At 46.7% G+C, this 22,559-nt stretch overlaps 1 protein-coding gene across 1 annotated transcript; it reads right to left on the minus strand.

Annotated features, from left to right (window-relative positions):
- Positions 1-739: 739 nt before the first annotated feature.
- On the minus strand, positions 740-5,163 carry LOC130838923 (sialic acid-binding Ig-like lectin 14). The gene is given in 6 exon segments (XM_057712649.1): positions 740-1,526; positions 1,657-1,792; positions 3,945-3,992; positions 4,171-4,449; positions 4,669-5,046; positions 5,124-5,163. Coding segments are annotated over 6 exon segments (897 nt in total). The 3' UTR covers positions 740-1,510.
- Between the last annotated feature and the right edge of the window lie 17,396 nt (positions 5,164-22,559).

Here is a 22,559-nt window from a genome sequence, read left to right on the forward strand (position 1 = left end):
AGCCCATCTCCCCCTGAGCTGCCCACCCCCTGCTCCTCCAGGGGAGATGTGAGAACTGCTCCTCCACCTTCCTACCTCAGCCCAGGCCCCTTCGTTCTGACAGTGCGACCTGACCACCAGGCGTAGGTGGAAAGAATCTGTTTGTTGAACTTGGTGGTGTAAGCAGGATGTGTACACACATAAACATCCATCTAATTGTACTCTTTAGATTTGTAAATTTTGCTCACATTAAGTTAGGCATCAAAAAACAATGAATAAACAAGAAGCCTTAGTTGTGGGACCTTCCTGGCAGTCCACTGCAGGGGGCCTGGTTTCATTCCCTGGTTGGGAAACTAATATCCCACCTGACTCTTAGCCAGAAAAGAAGAAGGAGAAGAAGGGGAAGGGGAAGGAGAAGGAGAAGGAGAAGGAGAAGAAGACTTATTTATAACAGATCAATCAAAACTAATTGTAGATTAAGAAATCATTTTGCTTTAGAAATGCTCACAGGAAAACTAAACAGTAAGATCGATGTTCATATTATATTATTCTCGCTTAATACTACATTCAAATAATGAAATGTTGTGATATTTTGTACTAATTATCATGAAGTAGGTGACTTGGAACTGAGAAAGAAGAGCTCTGTTCCTGATTCTACTGCGTGTGGATGTCCATACTAACAGGGAAGTTTTGGAGACAAGTAACTCTGGTGTTAACCAGGTAACTTCTGGGTCATGAGAGGAGAAGCCCCTTTGTGGGGCTGGGGACCCAGAGAGAGGAGCAAGGTGGGAGGGGAGGACTGAAGCAGGACCAAGAGCATAAGCAGGTAGTGGCTGGGGAGAGGCACTTCTGAAACAGGGCGAAGGCAGTGGGGGTGCGTATTCAATAACTATGCTTTATTTTCTATATCCGATGATATCGGGACATCTTAAAAAGCTTACTGGCCTGAAAAGGACACTGTCTCCCAGGGTCAGCCAGTTCTTAGAGACAGAAAAGGGCTCCCCCAGGACCTCACCTTTAAAATAAAACCAAATCAGTCCTTAGCCCCATAATCGCACCACCCCCTTTATCTACCCCTCCCTCACCGAGTCACTATTTACTTTACCCTAAACCACCCCTGCAGCCCAAAGCCCACCAGAATCATTTAAATGAGGAGATCCTAAAGAATTTTCCCTGCCAAGCATAGCCTTTCCCATGGAAGCCCCAGTAAAGGCTTCCCCACACCTGCTCCAGCCTCTTAAGCAAAACCTCATGCTTCCCCTTTGCCCTACCCAGCGTGAAGTGCCACATTCTCCTGGAAAATGTAAGCGATGAAAGTCTCCTTTCAATGGTATTGACTCTTCGTGTCGTTACGTAGTCATGTCCACAAATGAAAAGGTCTTGGTTACAGATGAGACAGGGTTCGAGTCGAGTGTTTCCAGGGGAAGCTCACAGTGATGTCCCCGCGTCTGTCCTCTGGGCTCTCCGCATCCTCACGTGATTCCCGTCCTGACAAGGAGGGAGACTCAGCCACACCTCTCAGCCCTGCTCCCTAGTGGCCTCCACACCTGCAGAGGCAAACAGTTTCAGGTCAGAGCGTCGGACACGTTGGCTCCAGGCAGGATGAGCCAGCTCAGCCCCACCTGGAACTCCAGGGCCATTTACCAGACGTCCCTGGAGGGGGACAGGTCTGCTCACCTGGTGTAGTAGATCCAGGTGAGGCCATAGACGAGGAGGAAGCCAGCCCCCATGAGGGCCCCTCTGATCAGGGTGAGGACCAGGGGCCAGGAGCCCTGCTGCTCCTCAGTCACACAGCTGCAGGAAGGGGGGCTTTCTGGGGAGGGAGGAGGGAGATGAAGTTCTGTCCCCAGACCCCAGCCCCTCCCGCAGCCCCAGGGGCTGACCAGGCTGCCTCCCCCCCCCCCCCAGCACCTGTCCTGCAACTCACTCTGCACAGAGAAGGGGATGGAAACGTGCCAGGAGCCCAGAGGGTTCTGAGCTTGACAGGTGAATTCCCCTCCATCTCCGACCCCTACATGGGGCATCTCCAGGACCCCAGGGGGCTGAGGGCTGGGAGGGGCTCAGGGCTTTTCCCTCCCAGAATCAGCTCAGCGTGGCAGGGGGATTGCTGTCAGCCACACAGAACAGGCGCAGGAACTGGCCCTCTAGGACCCGCAGTGACGTGCCTTTCACATCTGGGTGAGAGAGGCACAGCAGGGGGGGTGGAACTGAGAGAACTGTGTCTCCCTTACTCTTCCCAAGGAGACAGAAGTAGAAAGATGGGCCATGTGACAAGAGCAGGGATGGGTTCATTGAGACTGAAGAGGCAATAGTGCTGGTGCTCATGTCTGGATGGGGGCTGCTCTGAGGATGGAAGGAGAGAAGTGGGTGGGCAGCTCAGGTGAAGATGTGCCAAGAATGAGTGGCCTGGAAGATGAGGGGAAAGGCAGTTGTGCCTGCATCTTGGAAGAGAGGACCAGGAGCAACAAAGACACAATAACGATGGGAGAGAGGGCAGGGTTAGATATGTGGAGCCTTGGGAGCTGGGCTGAGAGCATGGGGCTCTGCCTGGAGGTTACTGGAAAGCAGTAGAAGCCTATGAGTAAGGGAAGCATAGAATCAACTCTGAGGCTTGGAAAACCCTGCTGGGGCCCAATGGGACCTGGACTGGAGATTAGACGGGAGGCAGGGAGGCTGAGGAGGAGGCTGAGGCAATGGTCCCAGGTCCAGGACAGAACTGGAACTGGGTCTGGGGCCAAGGACATGGAAAGAGGGAAGTGATTTGAGAAGTGAAGCTCTGGAGACACCCTGACTCATGGGTGCCGCTGGTGAGAAAAGGCAATGTGTGGAGGGATGTCTAGACCATATTTGGGTTCAGTGGGGGCTGGGGGTGAGGTTGACAGGCAACAGCAAGCGGTGGCTAAATGGGTAGGATGTGGCCGGAGGTATAAAGTAGTGGGAGGCATCAGGATAGGGTCAGGATGGGGGTGGGATTGCAGGTGGAGACTCAGGATGGGATGAGTACACCCAGGAGAGTGGAGAGAGGTTGTAATGGGGTCCAGGATGGAGCTATGGGGAATGGGAACACGGGAGGCTCCTGGCAAAGATGATGAGATCAGAGCAGAAAGAGGGTGCCTATCACAGGAGGTGGGGACAGGCAGAAATTTTTTAAAGAAGAGCAGAACCGCGACTTCCTAGGTGTCGCAGTGGTTAAGAACCCACCTGCCATGCAGGGGACACAGTTTGATCCCTGCTCCAGGAAGATCCCACACGCCTCGGAGCAACTAAGCCCGTGTTGCACAACTACTGAGCCTGCATGCTACAACTACTGAAGCCCATGCTCCTAGAGGCGGCGCTCCGCAACAAGAGAAGCCACGGCAATGAGAAGCCCGTGCACCACAATGAAGAGGAGCCCCCGCTGGCCACAACTAGACAAAGCCCGTGTGCCGCAACAAAGACCCAACACAGCCAATAAATTAAAAAATACATACATACATACATACATTTTAAAATAAAATAAATAAATAAAATAAAAAGTGGAACCTAGAGTAGTCCTTATCACAGACACGGAAAGTGGAGTGCTGGTTGCCAGGGGCTGAAGGGGTGAGGGGCTGGGGGGCTGGGTGTGATGGGTTCAGAGTTTCAGTTCTGCAAGGTCGAAAGAGCTCTCTCTGTGGATTGCTTGCACAACATCATACTTCATGCTGCTGAGCTGCACCCTTAAAACTGGTGAAGATGTTGAATTTTATCTTATGTGCATTCTCCCACAATTAAAAATAAAATGAAAAACTGAAGAGAAGGAAAGGGAGCAGCCAAAAGTAATACTCAGTCCATGAATGTGAGATGTGGGTGAGAAGGTGGATGAAGGGCAGACCCAGAGCCCGGGGGCTGAGGAGTGAGGAACGGTCTCATCTCCAAGCCCTGAGCCCTGAGCTGGCACAGACCTGCTCCCATCACAGCCACAGAGAAGAGACTATCGTTCTCACCTGTGACGTTTCCCTGGAAGAATCTGGTGGTCAACAACTGTGGAGCATCTGGGAAGGGAAAATGGGGTGAGGGGCAGGGAGGGCATTAGCCCTTCACCCCAGCAGCCCCCTGAGTGGAAGGGATGGGGCTTTCCTTCCCCCCATCTCCTCTGGCAAATGGAGGCTGGGACTGGACCCTTCCCTTGCCACCACTGCCCTCAGGGACCCAGCTCCCCTCCTCACTCACAGGAGACACTGAGTCGGATGGTTCTCTCCGTGGTCACCTGAGCTCCTTGGAGTTTCACACGACAGGTGAGGTTGGTGCCATGGTCCTGGGGCCTCGGGGTGAGGGTGAGCACCGAGGAGTGGAGGGCCTCTGTGTTCATCCCATTCAGGGCATTTCCCGCCCAGGAGAACAGGAGAAACTGTCTCACTTCACAGACTAGTGACAGGCTGCAGGTCAGGTTTGTGGGGCGGCCGGACTCCAGAGGCTCCAAAAAGTGGATGTTGGGATTCTCTGCTGGCGCTGAGGAGGAGAGACGGTGATGCCTGGGCCCCAGAGAGGGTGGGGAGTGTGACCCTGAGAGGGACCAGTGCCTTAGGGCCATAGCTCACCCCCAATCCTGTGTTTGTTCTGAACCCCTAAACCCCAAGACCTGGAGCAGGGAGTGGACCTATGTGCTGTTCCTATTCTAATATGGGGATCTTCATGTCCCAGGGTCCTCTCCTGGGCCCCCTGCCATACCTGTCACCTGCAAATTCAGCTTCTTATCTTTGTAAGTGTATTTCACTTCATCTCTCTCCACTCGGAAGAGGTAGACTCCTGTGTCACTCATCCTGGCGTGTCTGATTCTCAGGGAGCAGTTGTTGTTGCTGGGGTCCCAGAGCAGGTGGAATCGGCCCTGGGTCTCTGGCTTCACTCATCTGTTTGGGTTGTTTGTGGCCACAGGCTCACTGTCTATGTCGTCCCCTTCCCGGAACCAATAGATGGAGGGTTCAGGAGAGGAATACCATGAACTCCAGGGGTAGGAGAAGGAGCAGGGCACGTGGACGCCCCCGCACGCCTGCACTGTCACTGATTTCTGCACGCGGAGGTTGTACCCTGGATTCTCCTGCAGGGACCCTGGGGGACACAGAGGCTCAGCGGCAGCTCCAGCCCCTCCCCCACCCGTGCCGCCCCTCCCCCCTCGGCCCACTCACCCCCCCACAGCAGGGCCAGCAGCAGCAGCTGGGGCACCATGTCCGCATCCGCCAGCGCAGAGCCCGAGCCCAGGTGCCTCTGTCAGGGAGGGAAATGCCCTGAATGTGGGGAGGGACGGAGGAAGCCCCCACAGGAAGCCCGTGGGTGACAGAGAGAGAGAGTGCTCTTCCATCCATGAAAGGGGAACTTGGACGTCACAGGCCAGAGGAGGGAGGAAGATCAGGCTGGGAAATCACCCTGTTTCCCCCACCTCTCCCATTTGCAATTGCAAACTGTGAGTTACTGAAAGGTAAGGCTTGTCTAGGCTCTAAGGCCCCATAGCTGTAGCCCTTTCCCCGTGCACTGTTGTCTACACAGGGAAGATAGTGTCACCTGGCTGGCTCCCTAGGTATCAGAGCCTCTGGGAGGTCAAAGAGCAAATTCATTATCACGTGTTGATAGGTGCCCAGGCTGAGGGTCCAGGTGATGGAGGCCTGCCCCCAAGTTGTAAGAGAAGGTAAGTTCTCAGCAACAAGTATGTCTATTGGACATGACTTGGTCCACAGTGGTCACCAGAGATGTGACCCCCACCAGTGACCCTGGAGCCTCCCGACCTCTTGGAGTTGGGTCCCCATTCCCATCCCTGTCCTTGTCCCAGGCAGCCTCAGACTCTGGTCCTGGTGTTGATGCCCAAAGCAGACCCGAGCACAGGGCATTTGGAAAGTGGGAGTTGAGGGCATGGAGTGCCCAGGTTGGAACCCAGACACTTACCTACCTACCAGGTCACCTACCACCTGTTCAGCTTTACCAAAGTTACTTAGCCCCTCTGTGCCTCAGTTTGCTCATCTGAAAAAAAGAGACACTAGCAGAAATGCTGTGTGAGGGTTAAATGAGTTCATATGTGTCAAGTGCTTAGGACAGAGCCTGGCACTGATACTCGCTCATTCAACTAAGGCTTTGGGGACACCCACTGTGTGCCACGCCCCCATGTTCTGGAGATACAACATAGGAAAAGCTCCTGGGATGGAAAAGGTGGGTCAAGGGACCTCCCTGGTGGTCCAGTGATAAAGAATCCACCTTACAATGCAGGGGATGTGGTTTCGATCCCTGGTCAGAGAAATAAGATCCCAAGTGCTGCAGGGCAACTAAGCCCATGTGCCACAACTACTAAGCTCACGTGTCTCAGCTAGAGCCCGCATGCCAGAAACTACAGAGCCCACTAGCCCTGGAGCTTGCATGCCACAACTAGAGAAGAGAAAACCCACATGTCACAACTAGAGAGAAGCCCGCGTGCCACAACTAAAGATCCTGCATGCCCCAGTGAAGATCCCGTGTGTTGCAGCTAAGACCCAACGCAGCCAAAAATAAATAAAACAAATATATATTAAATAAAACTTTAAAAAAAAAAGAAAAAAAAGTAGGTCAGAAATCTGAGCAGGGAAACCAACATTTAATAAGAAAACTAAGATGCACAAGTCTCTTGGAGAATGATGTAGTCTAAGGAACGAATTAAAAACAGGAAAGCAGAAGAGGAATTGTTGAAAACTGCTGAAAGTTGCTAAAATGTGGCTGGGGCAGGCCTCATGCAGAGCGTGACATCTGAGTAAACACATGAAGAAAGTAAGAGAATGACTCCTATGGGTATCCAGGCAAAAGGGATTCATCCCGAAGGAACAGCGCATTCAAAAGTCCCAAGGTGGGAGCCCGTGTGCTGTGTTTAGCAGCAGCTGGATGACAGGGCAGCAGAGTGATTAATGGAGGAAATAGAAGAGTGCGTCAGGAGGTATCCTAGGTCAGAGTATGAAGAAATTTGGAGACTGTTGTAAGAATTTGACTTTTACTCTGGGTATATTAGGGTTCTCCAGAAACAGAACCAACAAGACATGCATACATATAGAGAGAGATTCATTATAAGGAACTGACGCATGTGATTATGGAGGTTGACAAGTTCCAAGATGTGCGGTCAGCAAACTGGAGACCCAGGAGTGCTGATGGTGGAGTTCTGGTTTGAAGGCATGCAGGCTTGAGACCTCAGAAGAGCTGTTGTTTCAAGTTCGAAGGGAGGAGAAAAAGATATCCCAGCTGGAATGCAGTCAGGCAAGAGGAGTTCCCTTACTTGTGGGTGGATCAGCCCTTTTCTTCTATTCCGGGCCTTCAACTGATTGGATGAGGCCCACCCACATTCGGGAGAGCAATCTGCTTTACTCAGTCTACAGATTTAAATATCGATCTCCTCCATGAGATGTGTATATCTATCTATCTATCTATCTATCTATCTATCTATCTATCTATGTATCTATCTATATACAATGGAATACTACTCAGCCACAAAAAGAACAAAATTTTGCCATTTGCAGCAACATGGATGGACTTGGAGGGCAGTACGCTAAGCAAAATAAGGCAGACAAAGGAACACAACTACTGTATATCTCTTATATGTGGGATCTAAAAAATAAAACAAACTAGTGAACATAACAAAAAAGAAGCAGACTCACAGGTATAGAGAACAAACTAGTGGTTACCACTGGTGGGGGCATATAAAGGTGGGGGAGTGGGAGGCATAAACTATTGGGTACAAGATGGGTTCAAGGATGTATTGTGCAATATGACAAACATAGCCAATATTTTTAATAACTGTAAATGGAAAGTAACCTTTAAACATTGTATTAAAATTTTTTAATTTTTTTCAATAAACAAAATTAAATGAAAATGAAAACAAAACAAAGTAACAAAACACAAACAAATATCAATCTCATCCAAAAACCCCCTCACAGAAACACCCAGAATAATGTTTGACCAAATATCTGAGCACCTCTTGGCCAGCCAAGTTGAAGTTGACACATAAAATGAGTCATCACAGGACTTCCCTGGTGGCGCAGTGGTTAAGAATCCGCCTGCTAATGCAGGGGACACGGATTCGAGCCCTGGTCCAGGAAGATCCCACATACCGCGGAACAACTAAGCCCATGCGCCACAACTACTGAGCCCACATGCTGCAACTACTGAAGCCCGCATGCCTAGAGCCAGTGCTCTGCAACAAAAGAAGCCACCAAGTTGAGAAGACCACACACTGCAATGAAGAGCAGCCCCCGCTTGCCGCAACTAGAGAAAGCCCGCATGCAGCAATGAAGACCCAACACAAACAAAAAAAAAAAAAAAAAGAATTGTCACACTGAGTGAGTTATGATTCCAATAGCAATACTGATGTGTGTGTGTGGTGGGGGGTTTCTTCCACATCATCAAGCAATCAACTCCATTCTGACACCACCTCCCTCAAGATAGTATCAGATCCCACAAGTTAAGGGCTAAGTCCCACAAAACTGCCTCTACTTCAGACACCAATTACAAGTCCAGGTTATCACCTGTGCTTCTGATCCACTGGCTATAGATCAGAGGTTCCCATGATCCCTTCCTTGGGTTCCATTAATTTGCTAGAGCAACTCACAGAACCCAGAGAAACCAATTTATTTACTATTTTACCAGTAATCTAGATTACTAGATTATCACAAAGGATATTAAAGGATACAAGTCAACAGCCAGATGAAGAGATGCCTCAGGCAAGGTATGTGACAAGGGGCATGGAGTTTCCATGCTATCCTGGGTATCCCACTCTCCCTGAATCTGTTCACCAGCCTAGAATCTCTCCAAACCCCGTGTTTCGGGATTTTTTGGAGCCTTCCCTACATAGGCATGATGGATTCAATCAGTGGCCATTGGTCATTGATTCAACTTCTGGGGCACTCTCTCTTCCCTAGAGGTCAAGGGCATGGGACTGAAAGTTCCAACCCTCTAATCACCTCTAGGGCTTCCCCTGCAACCAAGCCCCATTCTAAGTGCTTCTTAAAAGCAACCTCATTAAAATAACAAATGACACTTTTATCACTCCCATTACTTAGGAAATCCAAAGATTTTTAATAGATCTGTGCCAGAAACAGGGATGAAGACCAAACATATATATTTCTTACTATACTATAAATCACAATATCAGAGGTGTGAAGGCAGTTCAGGGATTGAGCAGAAAAGGGGCAGGCTCTGATTTGCTTTCACCTAATCACTCTACTTGCTACGGTGAGCTCCTCTGGGACTGCTGCAAAGCCTGGGATATGAAATGGGAGCAGCCAGGTGGGACCAGGTGGAGTTGGTGAGAAGCAGACCTGAATGCCAGAATCCTTCAGAAGCAAAGGGTCTGTTGTCCAGGAAGATCTGGAGCTGAAGCCCCCTTTACATACCTTACAATAAATGGCCTCCAATCCAAACCTGCCCTGTCATTGCTTCTGCATACCAACCTCCTCCCCTAATTCATAAAACTTTGACCAAACCCAAGTTGCGGAGACAGATCTGAGCTTTGCCTCCTGTCTCCTTGCTGGTCGACCTCTCAATAAAGCTTTTTCTTTTCTCAAAATCCCATGCCATCATATTGGCTTCTAGGTGCATCTAGCAGCAAGCCCTGTGCTTGGTAACAGTTGGCAGGTGTGAAGCCATCATTGCCACAGAGGCAAAGTCTTTAAGGGATATTTTCTTTAATGTTGATTTATTTTTTTATTTTGGCTGCACTGAGTCTTAGTTGTGGCATGCAGGCTCTTAGTTGCGGCATGAGGGATCTAGTTCCCTGACCAGGGATAGAACTTGGGCCCCCTGCATTGGGAGTGAGGAGTCTTAACCACTGGGCCACCAGGGAAGTCCCTAAGGGATTTTTTTAATATAAATTTATTTATTTATTTATTTATTTATTTATTTATGTACTGGCTGGGTTGGGTCTTCTTTACTGCTTGCGGGCTTTCTCTAGTTGTGGAGAGTGGGGACTACTCTTCGTTGTGGTGTGAGGGCTTCTCATCACCGTGGCTTCTCTTGCTGCAGAGCATGAGTTCTAGGTGTGTGGGCTTCAGTAGTTGTGGCACATGGGCTCAATAGTTGTGGCTCACAGGCTCTAGGGCACAGGCTCAGTAGTTGTGGTGCACGTGTTAGTTGTTCCATGGCATGTGGAGTCCTCCTGGCCCAGGGCTCGAACCTGTGTCCCCTGCTTTGGCAGGCTGATTCTTAAGCACTGCGCCACCAGGGAAGCCCCCTAAGGGATTTTTAAAGAAGTGGATTGGGCGCTCTACTGGGGACGTGAGGAGTGGGAGGTGCATATTAGACACGCAAGTGGAGAATCAACAGAAGATGCTCCATCTATGAGTCTGGAATTTAAGGAAAAGTTCTAGCTGGACACATGAACTTGGCATGTCACCATACAGATAACATTTCAAGTCATGAGCCTAAGAGAGATCACAGAGGAAGTGAGTTTAATTGGAAAAGAGAAGGGAGTTCCCTGATAGCCTAGTGGTTAGGATTCCAGGCTTTCACTGCTGTGGCCCAGGTATTGGGGAACTGAGATTCCACAAGCCACACTGCACGTTCAAAAAAAAAAAAAGAGGGAAAGAGATGAGGACCATCTCCCCATCTCCAGGGGCTCTGTGAGCTGCATATCAGATCCAGCTTCCTGCTGAAAATAACTAAAAATGCAGTTTCATTTTAAAATAAAAAATCATTGTAACTCTTCTTAAAACCCTCAAAATGCTGGCAGGAGAGAAGAATTTTCAGTCTGAAATCTAGGAGAAGGTGGAAATCCAGAGAGGCAACCCAAGTCACACGTGCCCTGGGGGAATTTTGAACATGAAAAACTTGAATTTGGGGCTTCGTGGACTTGAGGACGAAAATCAGACTAGACATCAGCGAAGGGAAAAGCTTGGGGCTCGTGGTCACACAGAGCTTCTGCACACTCTCAGGCTCTGTCTAGGGGGACAGAGACTGGGGGAGGGGAGGGGGCAGCTCCTCCCCCCACTGCCTGGTCCATTTAAGGGACCTGCCGACCCACTAGAGAGTGAGCGAGGGCAACTTTCTGCAGCACAAGAAAGCCTTGCCTGAATTTCTCGTCTGGCCTCTCATCAATTTCATTGATTAAAGGGTCTAAGGACCTGGGTCCACAGCACCCCGGGATTACTTCATTCTCTTACCCCAGGCTCTGATTCATCTATCAGGAGTGGAAGTGAAACGGATAGGTGTGGTTTCAGGGGGAGCTCCAAGGAGGCTTTTCCTTCAAGACTTAGCGCAGAAAGAATTCAGTGAGAGGCAAAGTGATAGGTAAGAAGTGATTTATTAGAATAGGACACTGAGGCAGGTTAATAACAAAAACAGGGAAGGACAAGGCAAACATAGGAAAATGCAAGCCCCAGGGAAAAAATAACTTATGGCCTCTTTCACAGGACCCTGCCAGGGACAGCGCAAACATCTGGGTCAACGAGCTAAGGAAAAACTAACGTATACACTCTGGCTTCTGTACATTGCTTCTGCATAGATAAACATAGCTATAGGCTCCCAAAAGCTTGGGAACTGGTCTATAAAAGGAGAAGCTCTCCCTTGGTTCGGGGCTCAGTCTTTGGATGTGAGTCCACTGGGCCTGTACCGGTACAATCAACATTGCTTCCTGCATTATAAGCCTCGGTGTCCTGCCTACCTCTACCGATTCCTCCAACAACACTTGTGAGGCTTACAAGCAGGCGGGCAAGCAATGCGCTGTCCCGCGTGCTCGGTGGGTTACATTTTTTTATAATCAAAGGAAGACGGGGAGGGGGAGAAGATCTTCTTTGTCTTTCTTGGGTAAATGTCACGTTTCCATAAATGATTGTGGTTTTTTGTGTGTGTGAACAGATCACGTGCTGGGGGTTATTCACTTGACGACCCCGCTGGGCAGATTGTAGGACTTATTTTCCACTATCGCTTTATTGTTTTTAGGATATTGTGCAAAGAGCACGTGTTGGGGGTCGTTAGCTTGCTGAGCTCACTGGGCAGGGTACAGACCTCATGCTACCATTGTTTTATTGTTTTGGGGGCGTGTCTTGTGCTTCTGCTGCATGGTTTTGTTGATAATCAAGTGAGTTTGATTTTGCTGTTAAGCAAGCCGATCTGGCTTTGACGCTAAGCGACTTGTTCTGCTTTATGAGTCAAGCAAGCCTGCATTGTTTCCGGACTTTCTTGAGTGGTCATCACTCTTACCGTGGTCTCCCAAGATCCCCTAAAGTTCTCTCTCTATCTACAATGGGGTTTCTAAGCTGACTATTTGATCAGCCTACTCCATTCCTATCAGAAGCACAGACAAGATCAGTAAGCGGGAAGGAAGTTGCATCTGGAAGCCGCAAAGCATAAACCAAAGGACCCTGATTGGATAGAAAAGGAAATTTCCCCAGAGCATTGTGTGCCCAATGCACAGTGAGGCCAAACCAACCCAAACGTCGGAGTTTGGAGCGAGAAAGGCTTACTGCAGGGCCGTGCAAGGAGGGTGGCTTGTGCTCAGAAAAGCCTGAATTCCACAAAGGGTTTCAGCAAAACATTCTTTTCTTAAACCTTTCGGCCACACTGTGTGGCATGTAGGATCTTAGTTCTCCAACCAGGGATCGAACCCACACCCCCAGCAGTGGCAGCACAGAGTCTTAACGGCTGGACCCCCAGGGAAGTCCCAGCAAAGCATGTTTAAAGGTCAGGTGAGTGAGGGGTGTCCCCGGGTGTATGATCAGCTCGTGCACAGTTCTCTGATTGATTGACAGGGATCAGTACTTAGGTGCCACAGGGTCTGGGGGCTACATGCTCCTGATCATCAAGGAGTTAATTTCTCCCGTTTGGTGGTGGTTTTCAGCATCTGAAAGACTCAGGAAATATGCATGAGATACTATTGTCTGGGTACTTCAGAGAGGAGTCACAGCAGAAGATATGGGGGAGGGATCTATCCCAGAAGGGCCCCTAGTGTCCTGCTCAGTTGCAGCATCTCTAGGGAAGGAAGGGGCTGACCTGGACTTCCTCAGAGCTCAATACTTGGTGAGAGCCTACCAGGCCAGCAAAGCTACAGGGTTAACAATTATTTTTTCTTTCTTTTCTGGCCATGCTGCAGGGCCTGTGGGGTCCTAGTTCCCCTCCCCCTTTCCCCCAGCCCCACCCCAATTCACCCCTGCATGGAACTTAGATCCCCAACCAGGGATCAAACCCATGCCCCCTGCAGTAAAGCACAGAGTCTTAACCACTGGACCGCCAGGGAAGTCCCAACAAATTTTTTTTTTTAAATAATTTGGTGACACTGACCAAGTTCTGAAACCCTCAGTGCCTGAAGTACTTCAGAGCATTTCAAGCTAAGTGAGTCAACACTTTGTTTTGTTTTCTCCATCAGGCCAGCTTGAGCTGGAAAGATCTCCCATGTGCCTAACACAACCTCACCCCCCCACCGCCAGGCCCACACACCCTTACCTACTCTGCCTCAACCCCTGAAGCTGCCCCAAACCTTCCCGTGAGACTTGCCTTCAATCTTCCAGTTCACAACCCTTCTGTAGACTTCTGGGAAACACACTGACATATGTCCATGGTTTGCAGCAACTCCTTCTCTGATGCCCATCAATATAAAATAAAAATGACCAAAACCTGCTGTAGAAATAAACAAAGACCAAGGTCTTCATCAGTTCAGGCTGCCATAATGAAATACCAAAGACTGGGAGGCTTAAACAAAAGGAAGTTATTTCTCACAGTCCTGGAGGCTGGAAAGTTCAAGATCAAGGGGCAGGCTGATTTAGTTCCCTCGTGAGGACCCATTTCCTGGCGTGCAGATGGCCACCCTCTCACTGAGTCCTCCCAGAGTAGGGAGAGAGAGAGAGAGAGATTGAGAGACCAGATCACTGGTCACCATTATTATAAGGACACTAGTTTCATCATGGGGGCGCTACCCTCATGACCTCATCTAATCTATTTACCTCCCAAAGGGCCGACCTCCAAATACCATCATTTTGTGGGTTAGGGCTCCAACATATAGATTTGGGAGGGACACAATCTTTCAGTCCATAACAACCAACCAAATGAGAACAAGCAGGGACTATTTAGTCAGAGCTTGCTGTTGTAACCGAAAGTGGCGTCCGGCTGCTCGCTGCTCAAAAGCCAATAAAGAGGCCAGTTTGGTGGAAAGGAAAGTTTGCTTTATTTTGGATGCCAGCAACTGGTGGGGGAGGGTGAACGTGAGGCTGGACCCCTGTCCAAAGGCTGACTCCTCCCCAACCCCACCCCCCAACAATCAGGTGGCAAGAGCTTTTACAGACAGAGGGAGGGGGCTACATGCAGAAACACCACAGACAGCTCTGATGGTCACCTTGGAGTTGGTCATTGGTGGTCTGACCAGCGTCATCTTGATTGTTTTAGGTACAGTAAATCTTCAGTTCCAGGGTTGGTTTGTTTCCATTTCTTTGAGGCCAATTCTCGGAATTGTGACAGTTTGTGGCATGGCTACAGTCTGGTCATCATGTAGTTAACATCTTCCACCTGGTGGGGGTTTCAGTATCTACAAGACACCTCACAGGATATGACTCAGAATATTATCTGTAGCCCTTGAGGAGGAACTAAAGGTCCTTGACTATGCTTAATGCTTAAACAATTATTATTTGGTCTCCTTTGACTGTTTTCCTTTGGTTCTGCATTTTCTCACTTCTCTGATTAAACTTATTCTTTGGTTAAAGTTTTTCCACAGATGAAAGGCAGGCAGAGGACATGGAGAGCATAGACCATAGCGTCCTGCTCCATTTCAAGCAGGGGCTACTTAATCAGAGCTTGCTGTGACAAGGGAGTTGGCCACCATCACTTATGTTTCGGTAGACATGTTGCCGTAATGACAGCTACTCTGTGCACCAAGGCCAAATAGAAAGACGGAGACAGAGATTTTGGAGGAAGAGAGAAATGGTTTTATTTTTCTGCCAAGCAGAAGGGAAAACACAGCAGACTAGCGCCTCAAGAACTGTGCCCCACCCCCCAGCTCCTCAGGAGTGGGAGAAGATTTTATATGTGGGGCTCACAGTCCAGGTAAATGATGAGTCCAGGTGGTGAGGCTCTTGCATTCTTTTCGTCTGCAACTTCATGGCCAAAGCTGGCATCGGGCAGCACAGCAACCAGACCTGGTGTCCCTGAAGTCATCAGCCATGACCTCCTTTCTGAAATGAAGAATGCTACAAAGGAGTGTAGGGGAGGAAGAAATGCCAGGTGCAAGGTGTAATTCGTATGGAATCAGAGAGTAATCAGCTTTGTGAAGGACAAGTCTAGCTACAAGTGTTTGTTAGTAGTAACAGCTAAAGAATAACCAAGATTGTTTAACTCTTTCAGGCCAGGTTACCTTTCTCCTCTAGCCTGTTTGAAGTTCCTTTTGTTTTCCTTGCCCTCAGGAGGAAAAAGAACAATCACTTCTATTTGCATTGCAACAGACACTCAAAGGCAGGCAGAGGAGTGGAGAAGATTCATAGAGGAGAAAAAAAGGCTTCAGGTGTGCTCTGATTGGGAGCTGCTGACCTGGGAAAGCCGGAGGTGGGCTGAGTAGAAGTGGGGCATCCTATGTGATTGGTTGGGGTACATATTTGACTTCCTCTGTGTTGGGGTCTGAGCATGGGTTGGAAAAGAATTTCCAGACACAAGGCAGAATGTAAGGAAGTTTGAGGTCATTAGAGAGAAGGGACACTGTAGAGACAGTAGACTGACTTCCTGGTAGCCAGGGAGAGCCGACAATTTTGTGAGCTCACAGCCAGCTTTTATAACCCCAAGACAAAGAAAATTCCTGGTAAGAGAATGGCATTAATCGATTGATCAGGGTACCATAGGTGAAAGGTGTCTTTAGGTGATAGGTTAGGGTCCTGTAAGGTGAGTATCTTCTGAGTGTCTTCCCTAATATGGGGTCGGGTTATCAGCTAGTCCAAGTCATGAATCAAAAGTTGCTCTGGGGGGGTCAGGTTAACTCCGGAAATTTGTCTTGTGACTTTGGTGTAGGGCTCCACACTCTGACTGGTTCTAAATTGGGAGCAGAGGCCAAAAACTAGGGAAGCTGCAAGTTATTCATCAAGGCCTGCCCATTAGGGGCTGATTGACACAGGGGTTGTTGTTTAGCTTCCTGAATAGGTTGCCAGAGATATGGTCTGACTTCCTACAAGCCTGACTTGTCAATAGTAGGCTGGCCTCGTGGGCTGGTTTCTATAGATAATGGGTTGGTTTCCTGGATTTGTTGCTGCAGGTTGTGGGTTAAGGTTCTATTTTTACATATGGTCTGAGACCATCCATTTGTATGTTCAGCTTCTCACAGTGTTTTAGAACAATCTCCTCATTCAAGAAGAGCTGTAAAATCATTTCAAGGAGAGGACCTATATACTTATTTTTCAAAACAAATCAGTGACCTTCTTGAATGTCTAAACAGAAGACTTAGGACTAGTCTAGAGGTGGAACTAAAGAATAGTCTAAACTTTCTCTGCCTAACACAATTATGTGAATCCTAAGATTGTGGCTTAGGATGAAAAAAGGACTGTGGGTGGCATTGGTCTCAGTGGCAATGGAGGTGGTGGTCTTCTGTTACAAGAGGTGGGATCCCAGCAGCATGGCGACAGGAGACTCACAGCGCGTATGGGCCTTCATGGGGTGGAGATGGACAGTGGGTGTTAATAGCCCATTTAAGTTGCTTCCTTTTTTGTGGAGTCATTCCCTGCTGCTGTCCCCAGACTTTGAGTGTGTTACATATAATCCCATTGGATTCATAATGCTGGAGAATGCAAGAAAGAAGTTTTTGCTCCCATATTGGGGGAAAGGACATGAGTTCAGATGACAATTAGGAGAAGGACATCGTCTACAGAAATACTCTCAAGCAGGATGCAGGGTTGGAAGTTTTTCATTTCCTATACTTTTTTGACATGGGAACTTCAGTTATGTTCTCCAGATATCAAAATCCTGGGGGACTTCTCTGGTTGCCCAGTGGTTAAGACTCCTTGCTTCCGCAGCAGGGGGTGTGGGTTTGATCCCTGGTTGGGAAACTAAGATCCTGCATGCCACATGGCTTGGTCAGAAAAAAAAATTAATTAATTAAAATTTTAAAAAAATCCTGGAGGGCTGCAGGATTTGGAGGACCTCATTTTGTACCACACACGATATTAAAATCCCTAAAGATATCAGTCTGTAATATGACAATTTGCACTTAATGAAGGAGGACAAAAGGAGCCAGGAACAAAGGCATCACCACTGCTTGAGGATGTGGTATGACATGATGAAGTTGAAGAGTGGGGAGGAAATTATGCAGGGCTCCATCTAGCATAGGTGTCAACCACGGGAAAGATGGCGTCCACACCTAAGCAGCAATGGCTCCAGGGCTGAGGGAAAATGAGGCTCTTGTGAGGATCTGGCTCTCCCTTGATGTGGCTTCCCAGTGACCAGGCTAGGTCTAGTTCATGTTTGTGTTTTGTTTGGCTGAAACAGTTTGGAAATATTTTAACTAGAAAACTTAGAATATTTAAACATTGGGACATATCTCAATAACATGAAAGCCTTCTTGAAAAACTCGGAAGTTCTGGTATTCTCACAGGGTAGCAATCAGCAGAGGTTGAACAAGAACTGATCTCCTTTACTTTGCTATACTCCCCACCATGCACTATTGTCTCCCTCCACCAAAGCAAAATCCTGGTACCACTTGTCAGAACACGTGCCTAGTTGTCTTCCTTACACTAGTCTACTTCATTTACCATAGCTGCCTTGTCCATGTAGAGATTTGATCTGGGAGGCCCTGAACGTACCAAACAAAAATCCTGCAAACTTCAGGGTGTCTCTCTCTAACTGGACTTAGCCAAGGTCAAGCACTCCTTGAGAAAGGGAAGAAACCAAAGTTCAAGCCCCACCCCCCCCCCACCACCGCCGCTGGACTTGGTGAACTTAGCATTTTTAACGTATTTCAGAAGTCAAGTTTAGGGAAACCATGTTCCCAACATGCAGATGTGACAGGCCCAGCCTTCAACAAAAATATGCCACACACAAAAAAAGGAACAAAAATGACATAGCAAGAGACTTCTGGTTTCAGTTCTAACATTTAAATTGCTTGGAAGTTGTCACTCTTATTCTTACAATGAGAAAAAGGTGAACAAATAGAATCAATGACTTTTCTTAGACCCATCAGAGAACTGAGATCATAGAGAAAGCCACCACCCTAAAATCTAGAGAGACCGGAAAAACCAGAAAGTTACAAGTGAGATTTTTCTCTTCACTTTCTTCTCAATTTTGCTGTGAATGTAAAACTGCCCTAAAAACAACACCACTACTACAGTCTAAAGAGAAAAATCGAGCATCAGAACAAGACTCTGAAATGACCCAGATGTTAGAATTATCACACTGGGAATTAAAATAGCCATGATTACTATGTTAAAGATTCTAAAAGAAAAAGTAGGTAGGACTTCCCTGGTGGCACAGTGGTTAAGAATCCACCTGCCAGTGCAGGGGACATGGGTTCAAGCCCTGGTCCAGGAAGATCCCACATGTCGTGGAGCAACTAAGCCTGTGTGCCACAACTACTGAGGCTGTGCTCTAGAGCCCACAAGCCACAACAACTGAGCCTGCGAGCTGAGCCCACTTGATGCAATTACTGAAGCCCGAGCTCCTAGAGCCTGTGCTCTGCAACAGGAGAAGCCACCACAATGAGAAGCCTGAGCACTGCAACGAGAGTAGCCCCCACTTGCCGGAACTAAGAGAAAGCCCACGTGCAGTAATGAAGACCCAACACTGTCAAAAATAAAAATAAATTAATTAAAAATATATATTAAAAAAAGTAGACAACATGCAAAAATAGATGGCAATGTAGCAGAAAGATGGAAGCTCTAAGATAGAATCAAAATGAAATGCTAGGAATTGAAAACACGGTAACAGAAATGAAGAATGCCTGGTCTCTCTGAATGACAGCAAACTAACTCCTCCCCTGCAACACTGAGATAGGTCCAGGAGAGAAAATCCCTCAGCACCTGGGGTCCTGGCTTGGGGAAGTATTGACTTTTTAAAAATACTGAATTTTCTAATTCATGAACATGGTATATCTCTTATCTAGGGCTTCATCAATTTCTCTCAGCAATATTTTCCAGTCTTCAGTGTAGCAGTCTTGAAACTATTTATTAGTTTTACTTTTAGATATATTGTGAATTTTCATTCTTTTTAAAAAGATGTAATTTTAATTTAATTTTCTACTGTTGCTATTATGGATACAGAAGTTATTTCTGTATATTGATTTTGGATACAGCTACTCTGTTAAATTAGATACTAATTCCAGTAGTTTGCTCATATATTTTGTTTTTATTTTTGTTTTGTGGCCTTGCCACATGGCTTGCGGGATCTTAGTTCCCCAACCAGAGATTGAACCTGGGCCCACGGCAGAGAAAGCGCTGAGTGCTAACCACTGGACCACCAGGGAATTCCCTCACTTGCATATTTTGTATTTTCTCTGTACGCTATCTCGCCATTGGAAACAACGATGTTTTACTCCTTCCTCTCCAATCACTATGCCTGTTATTCCTTTTCCTGCTTCATTGCACCCTCTAGTAATTTCATTACAATGTTGAATAGAAGTGGTTGGACTAGACATCCTTGTCTTCTTGACCTTAGAGGAAACGTGTTCAGAATTTCACTGTTTAGCATAATTGAAAGCCCATGTTACATAAGTGCAGTGAATCCAGGGCTACTCACCAAAAAAAAAAAAAAAAGTCTAGATCACAGTTTGTATTTGATTTACACACAGGTTTTTAAAACATTTTCAATTTATCAGTCCCAGTTTAACATTTGGAAATATCTCACAACAATTTGAATGGTTAACTTCTCTTGAAAATTTTTAATATCTGGCATTACGTGACAGAAATCAGCTGGGACTGAGCGGGAGCTGCCCATTTTTATTTTGCCGCATTCTCCCACCAAGTGCTATGGTCTCCCCTGCAGGAAGGCCAAAGTTCATGTACCATTTATCAGTATACTTGCTCTGTTGTTTTTCTTATCCCAGGCCTCCTGCTTTTCTACTGTGGGGACTTAATTTTGTATCTCCTGGGAAAATAGACGCACTGACCCATCAAACAAAAATTCCTCAAGTTAGAGGCTTACTTACTAACTTCATTTCTCAAAAGTGGATTTGCTCAAGCTGAGGCAAGAAGACAAAGTCCAAGACCTCCCCCTGCTGGAGAAGGCTTACTCAGCAAGTTTGACTGATAAATTCAAGGAGAGACCAAGATTTCCCAATTTCTTCCAACATTCTTTTGATAAATACAATTTTTTAGAAATTTATTTTATCGGGGACTTCCCTGGTGGCCCAGTGGCTAAGAATCTGCCTGTCAATGCAGGGGAAACGGGTTCGATCTGTGCTCCAGGAAGATCCCACGTGCCGCAGAGCAACTAAGCCCATGTGCCACAACTATTGGGCCCATGTGCCACAACTACTGAAGCCCATGCACCTAGAGCCCGTGCTCTGCAACAAGAGAAGCCACTGCAATGAGAAGCCCTTGCACCGCAATGAAGAACAGTCCTCGCTGACCACAGCTAGAGAAAAGACTGCACACAGCAATGAAGACCTGACGCAGCCAAAAATAAGTAAATAAATAAATAAATAATTTTTAAAAAGAAATTTATTTTATTGAAATATAGTTGATTTACAAAGTCGTGTTAATTTCTACTTTACAGCAAACTGATTCAGTTATACATATATACACATTCTGTTTCCTATTCTTTTCCATTATGTTTTATCACAGGATATTGAGTATAGTTTCCCATGCTATACAGTAGGACCTTGTCGTTTATCCATTCTGTACATAATCGTTTGCATCTGCTAATCCCAAACTCCCAGTTCATCCTTCCCCCACCCTCTATTCACTTTTTACAAATAATAAAATTAAAAGGAATATACCATGGAAAAATTATAGGGTATTTTAATTGATTAACTGTATCGGACAAAAAATGGTAGACTGTAGCAGCTTCCCACGTATTGGAAATTAAAGAAAATTTTCTTTTCAGATATAAGCCATGATAAGACAACAAAATCAAAACAGAACTAGAAAACCTAGGGGGAATAGTTAAGGAAAAAGTAATGACAATTAAAAATTACAATGGACTTAGGAGCATAAAATATAATACTTGGCACACAGAAAATAAAAAACAGTGGCATAGGCTCCAGGATTTGGACCATCACACAGGATGCAGGGGAAAAAGCTACCAGGAAAATGATGAGAGGAAAGGGGATAGCTCTGGAGGAACCTAATTACTCAGAGACGTCTTTGTTCAGTTCATTGCTAATAACTAGAAAATTGGGGATAAATGGGTGATTTTTCAGGAACATGTACATTTCAAAAAATATTCTCAAGAAGAGATGACTATGTTAAACAGATTAGTAACTATAAAATAAACTGACGGAATCATATTAAATTATTTCAAACTATCTACAAACAGACAATGCTGATTCAATGTAAAAAGAAAAAAAAGAGAAGTTGGGGACTTCCCTTGCGGTCCAGTGGTTAAGTCCCCGTGCTTCCACTGGAGGGGGCATGGGTTCGATCCCTGGTCAGGGAACTAAGCTCCCACACGCCGCAAGGCAAGGCCAAGAAATTTTTTAAAAAGAGGGGACTTCCTAGGTGGCGTAGTAGTTAAGAATCCGCCTGCCAATGCAGGGGATACGGGTTCAAGCCCTCTTCTGGGAAGATTCTACATGCCACGGAGCAACTAAGCCCATGCACCACAACTATTGAGCCTGTGCTCTAGAGCCCGTGAGCCACAACTACTGAGCCCATGTGCCGCAACTATTGAAGCTCTCGCGCCTAGGGCCTGTGCTCCACAACAAGAGAAGCCACTACAATGAGGAGCCTGTGCACCACAATGAAGAATAGCCCCCACTCTCAGCAATTAGAGAAGGCTGGTGTGCAGCAATGAAGACCCAACACAGCCAATAAATAAATAAAATAAATAAATTTTAAAAAACTTAAAAATAAAAAAGAAAGGAAGGAAAGGAAGAGAGGGAGGGAGGGAAGGGGGGAGGAAGACAGGCAGGCAGGAAGGAAGGTTTCCCAATGATCTATAAAAACTTGATATGGTCACACAAAAAGCATTAACTACAGATGAATCTCCCTTTTGAAGATTGATGGAAAAATTCCAAAATAGATAACTAGCAGTAGAAATCTCCAGTAAATTAAAAATATATATCATGGGGAGTTCCTTGGTTGCCTAGTGGTTAGAATTCCAGGCTTTCACTGCTGCGGCCTGGGTTCAATCACTGGGCAGGGTACTGAGATCCCACAAGCCATGGGAACACATAGATATATATCGATAGATAGATAGATAATAGATATCTCATGGCCAAATGAATATTACCTAGGAATACAGACATAATTGAATATTAGAATGTCTTTTAAAATAAATCTTCATTTAAATAGATGAAAGGAGACTATGCACATCACTGTTACATGCTAAAAGGGAGCTCTTAAAATTCAGGTATCATTTGCAACAAAATCCCCCAATATAGAATTATTTTCTTAATCTAGAATCCTATTTACCTACCTGCCTATCAAGTCACATAAAACCAAAAGCAACCTAAATGCTTCTATGTAAAACACTACATTGGCCTACTCTAGGACTTCTCTTTGCCATCTTTA

This window comes from Hippopotamus amphibius, chromosome 16 (genome assembly GCF_030028045.1).
Source record: "Hippopotamus amphibius kiboko isolate mHipAmp2 chromosome 16, mHipAmp2.hap2, whole genome shotgun sequence".
In the NCBI taxonomy this organism is placed as follows: Eukaryota; Metazoa; Chordata; class Mammalia; order Artiodactyla; family Hippopotamidae; genus Hippopotamus; species Hippopotamus amphibius.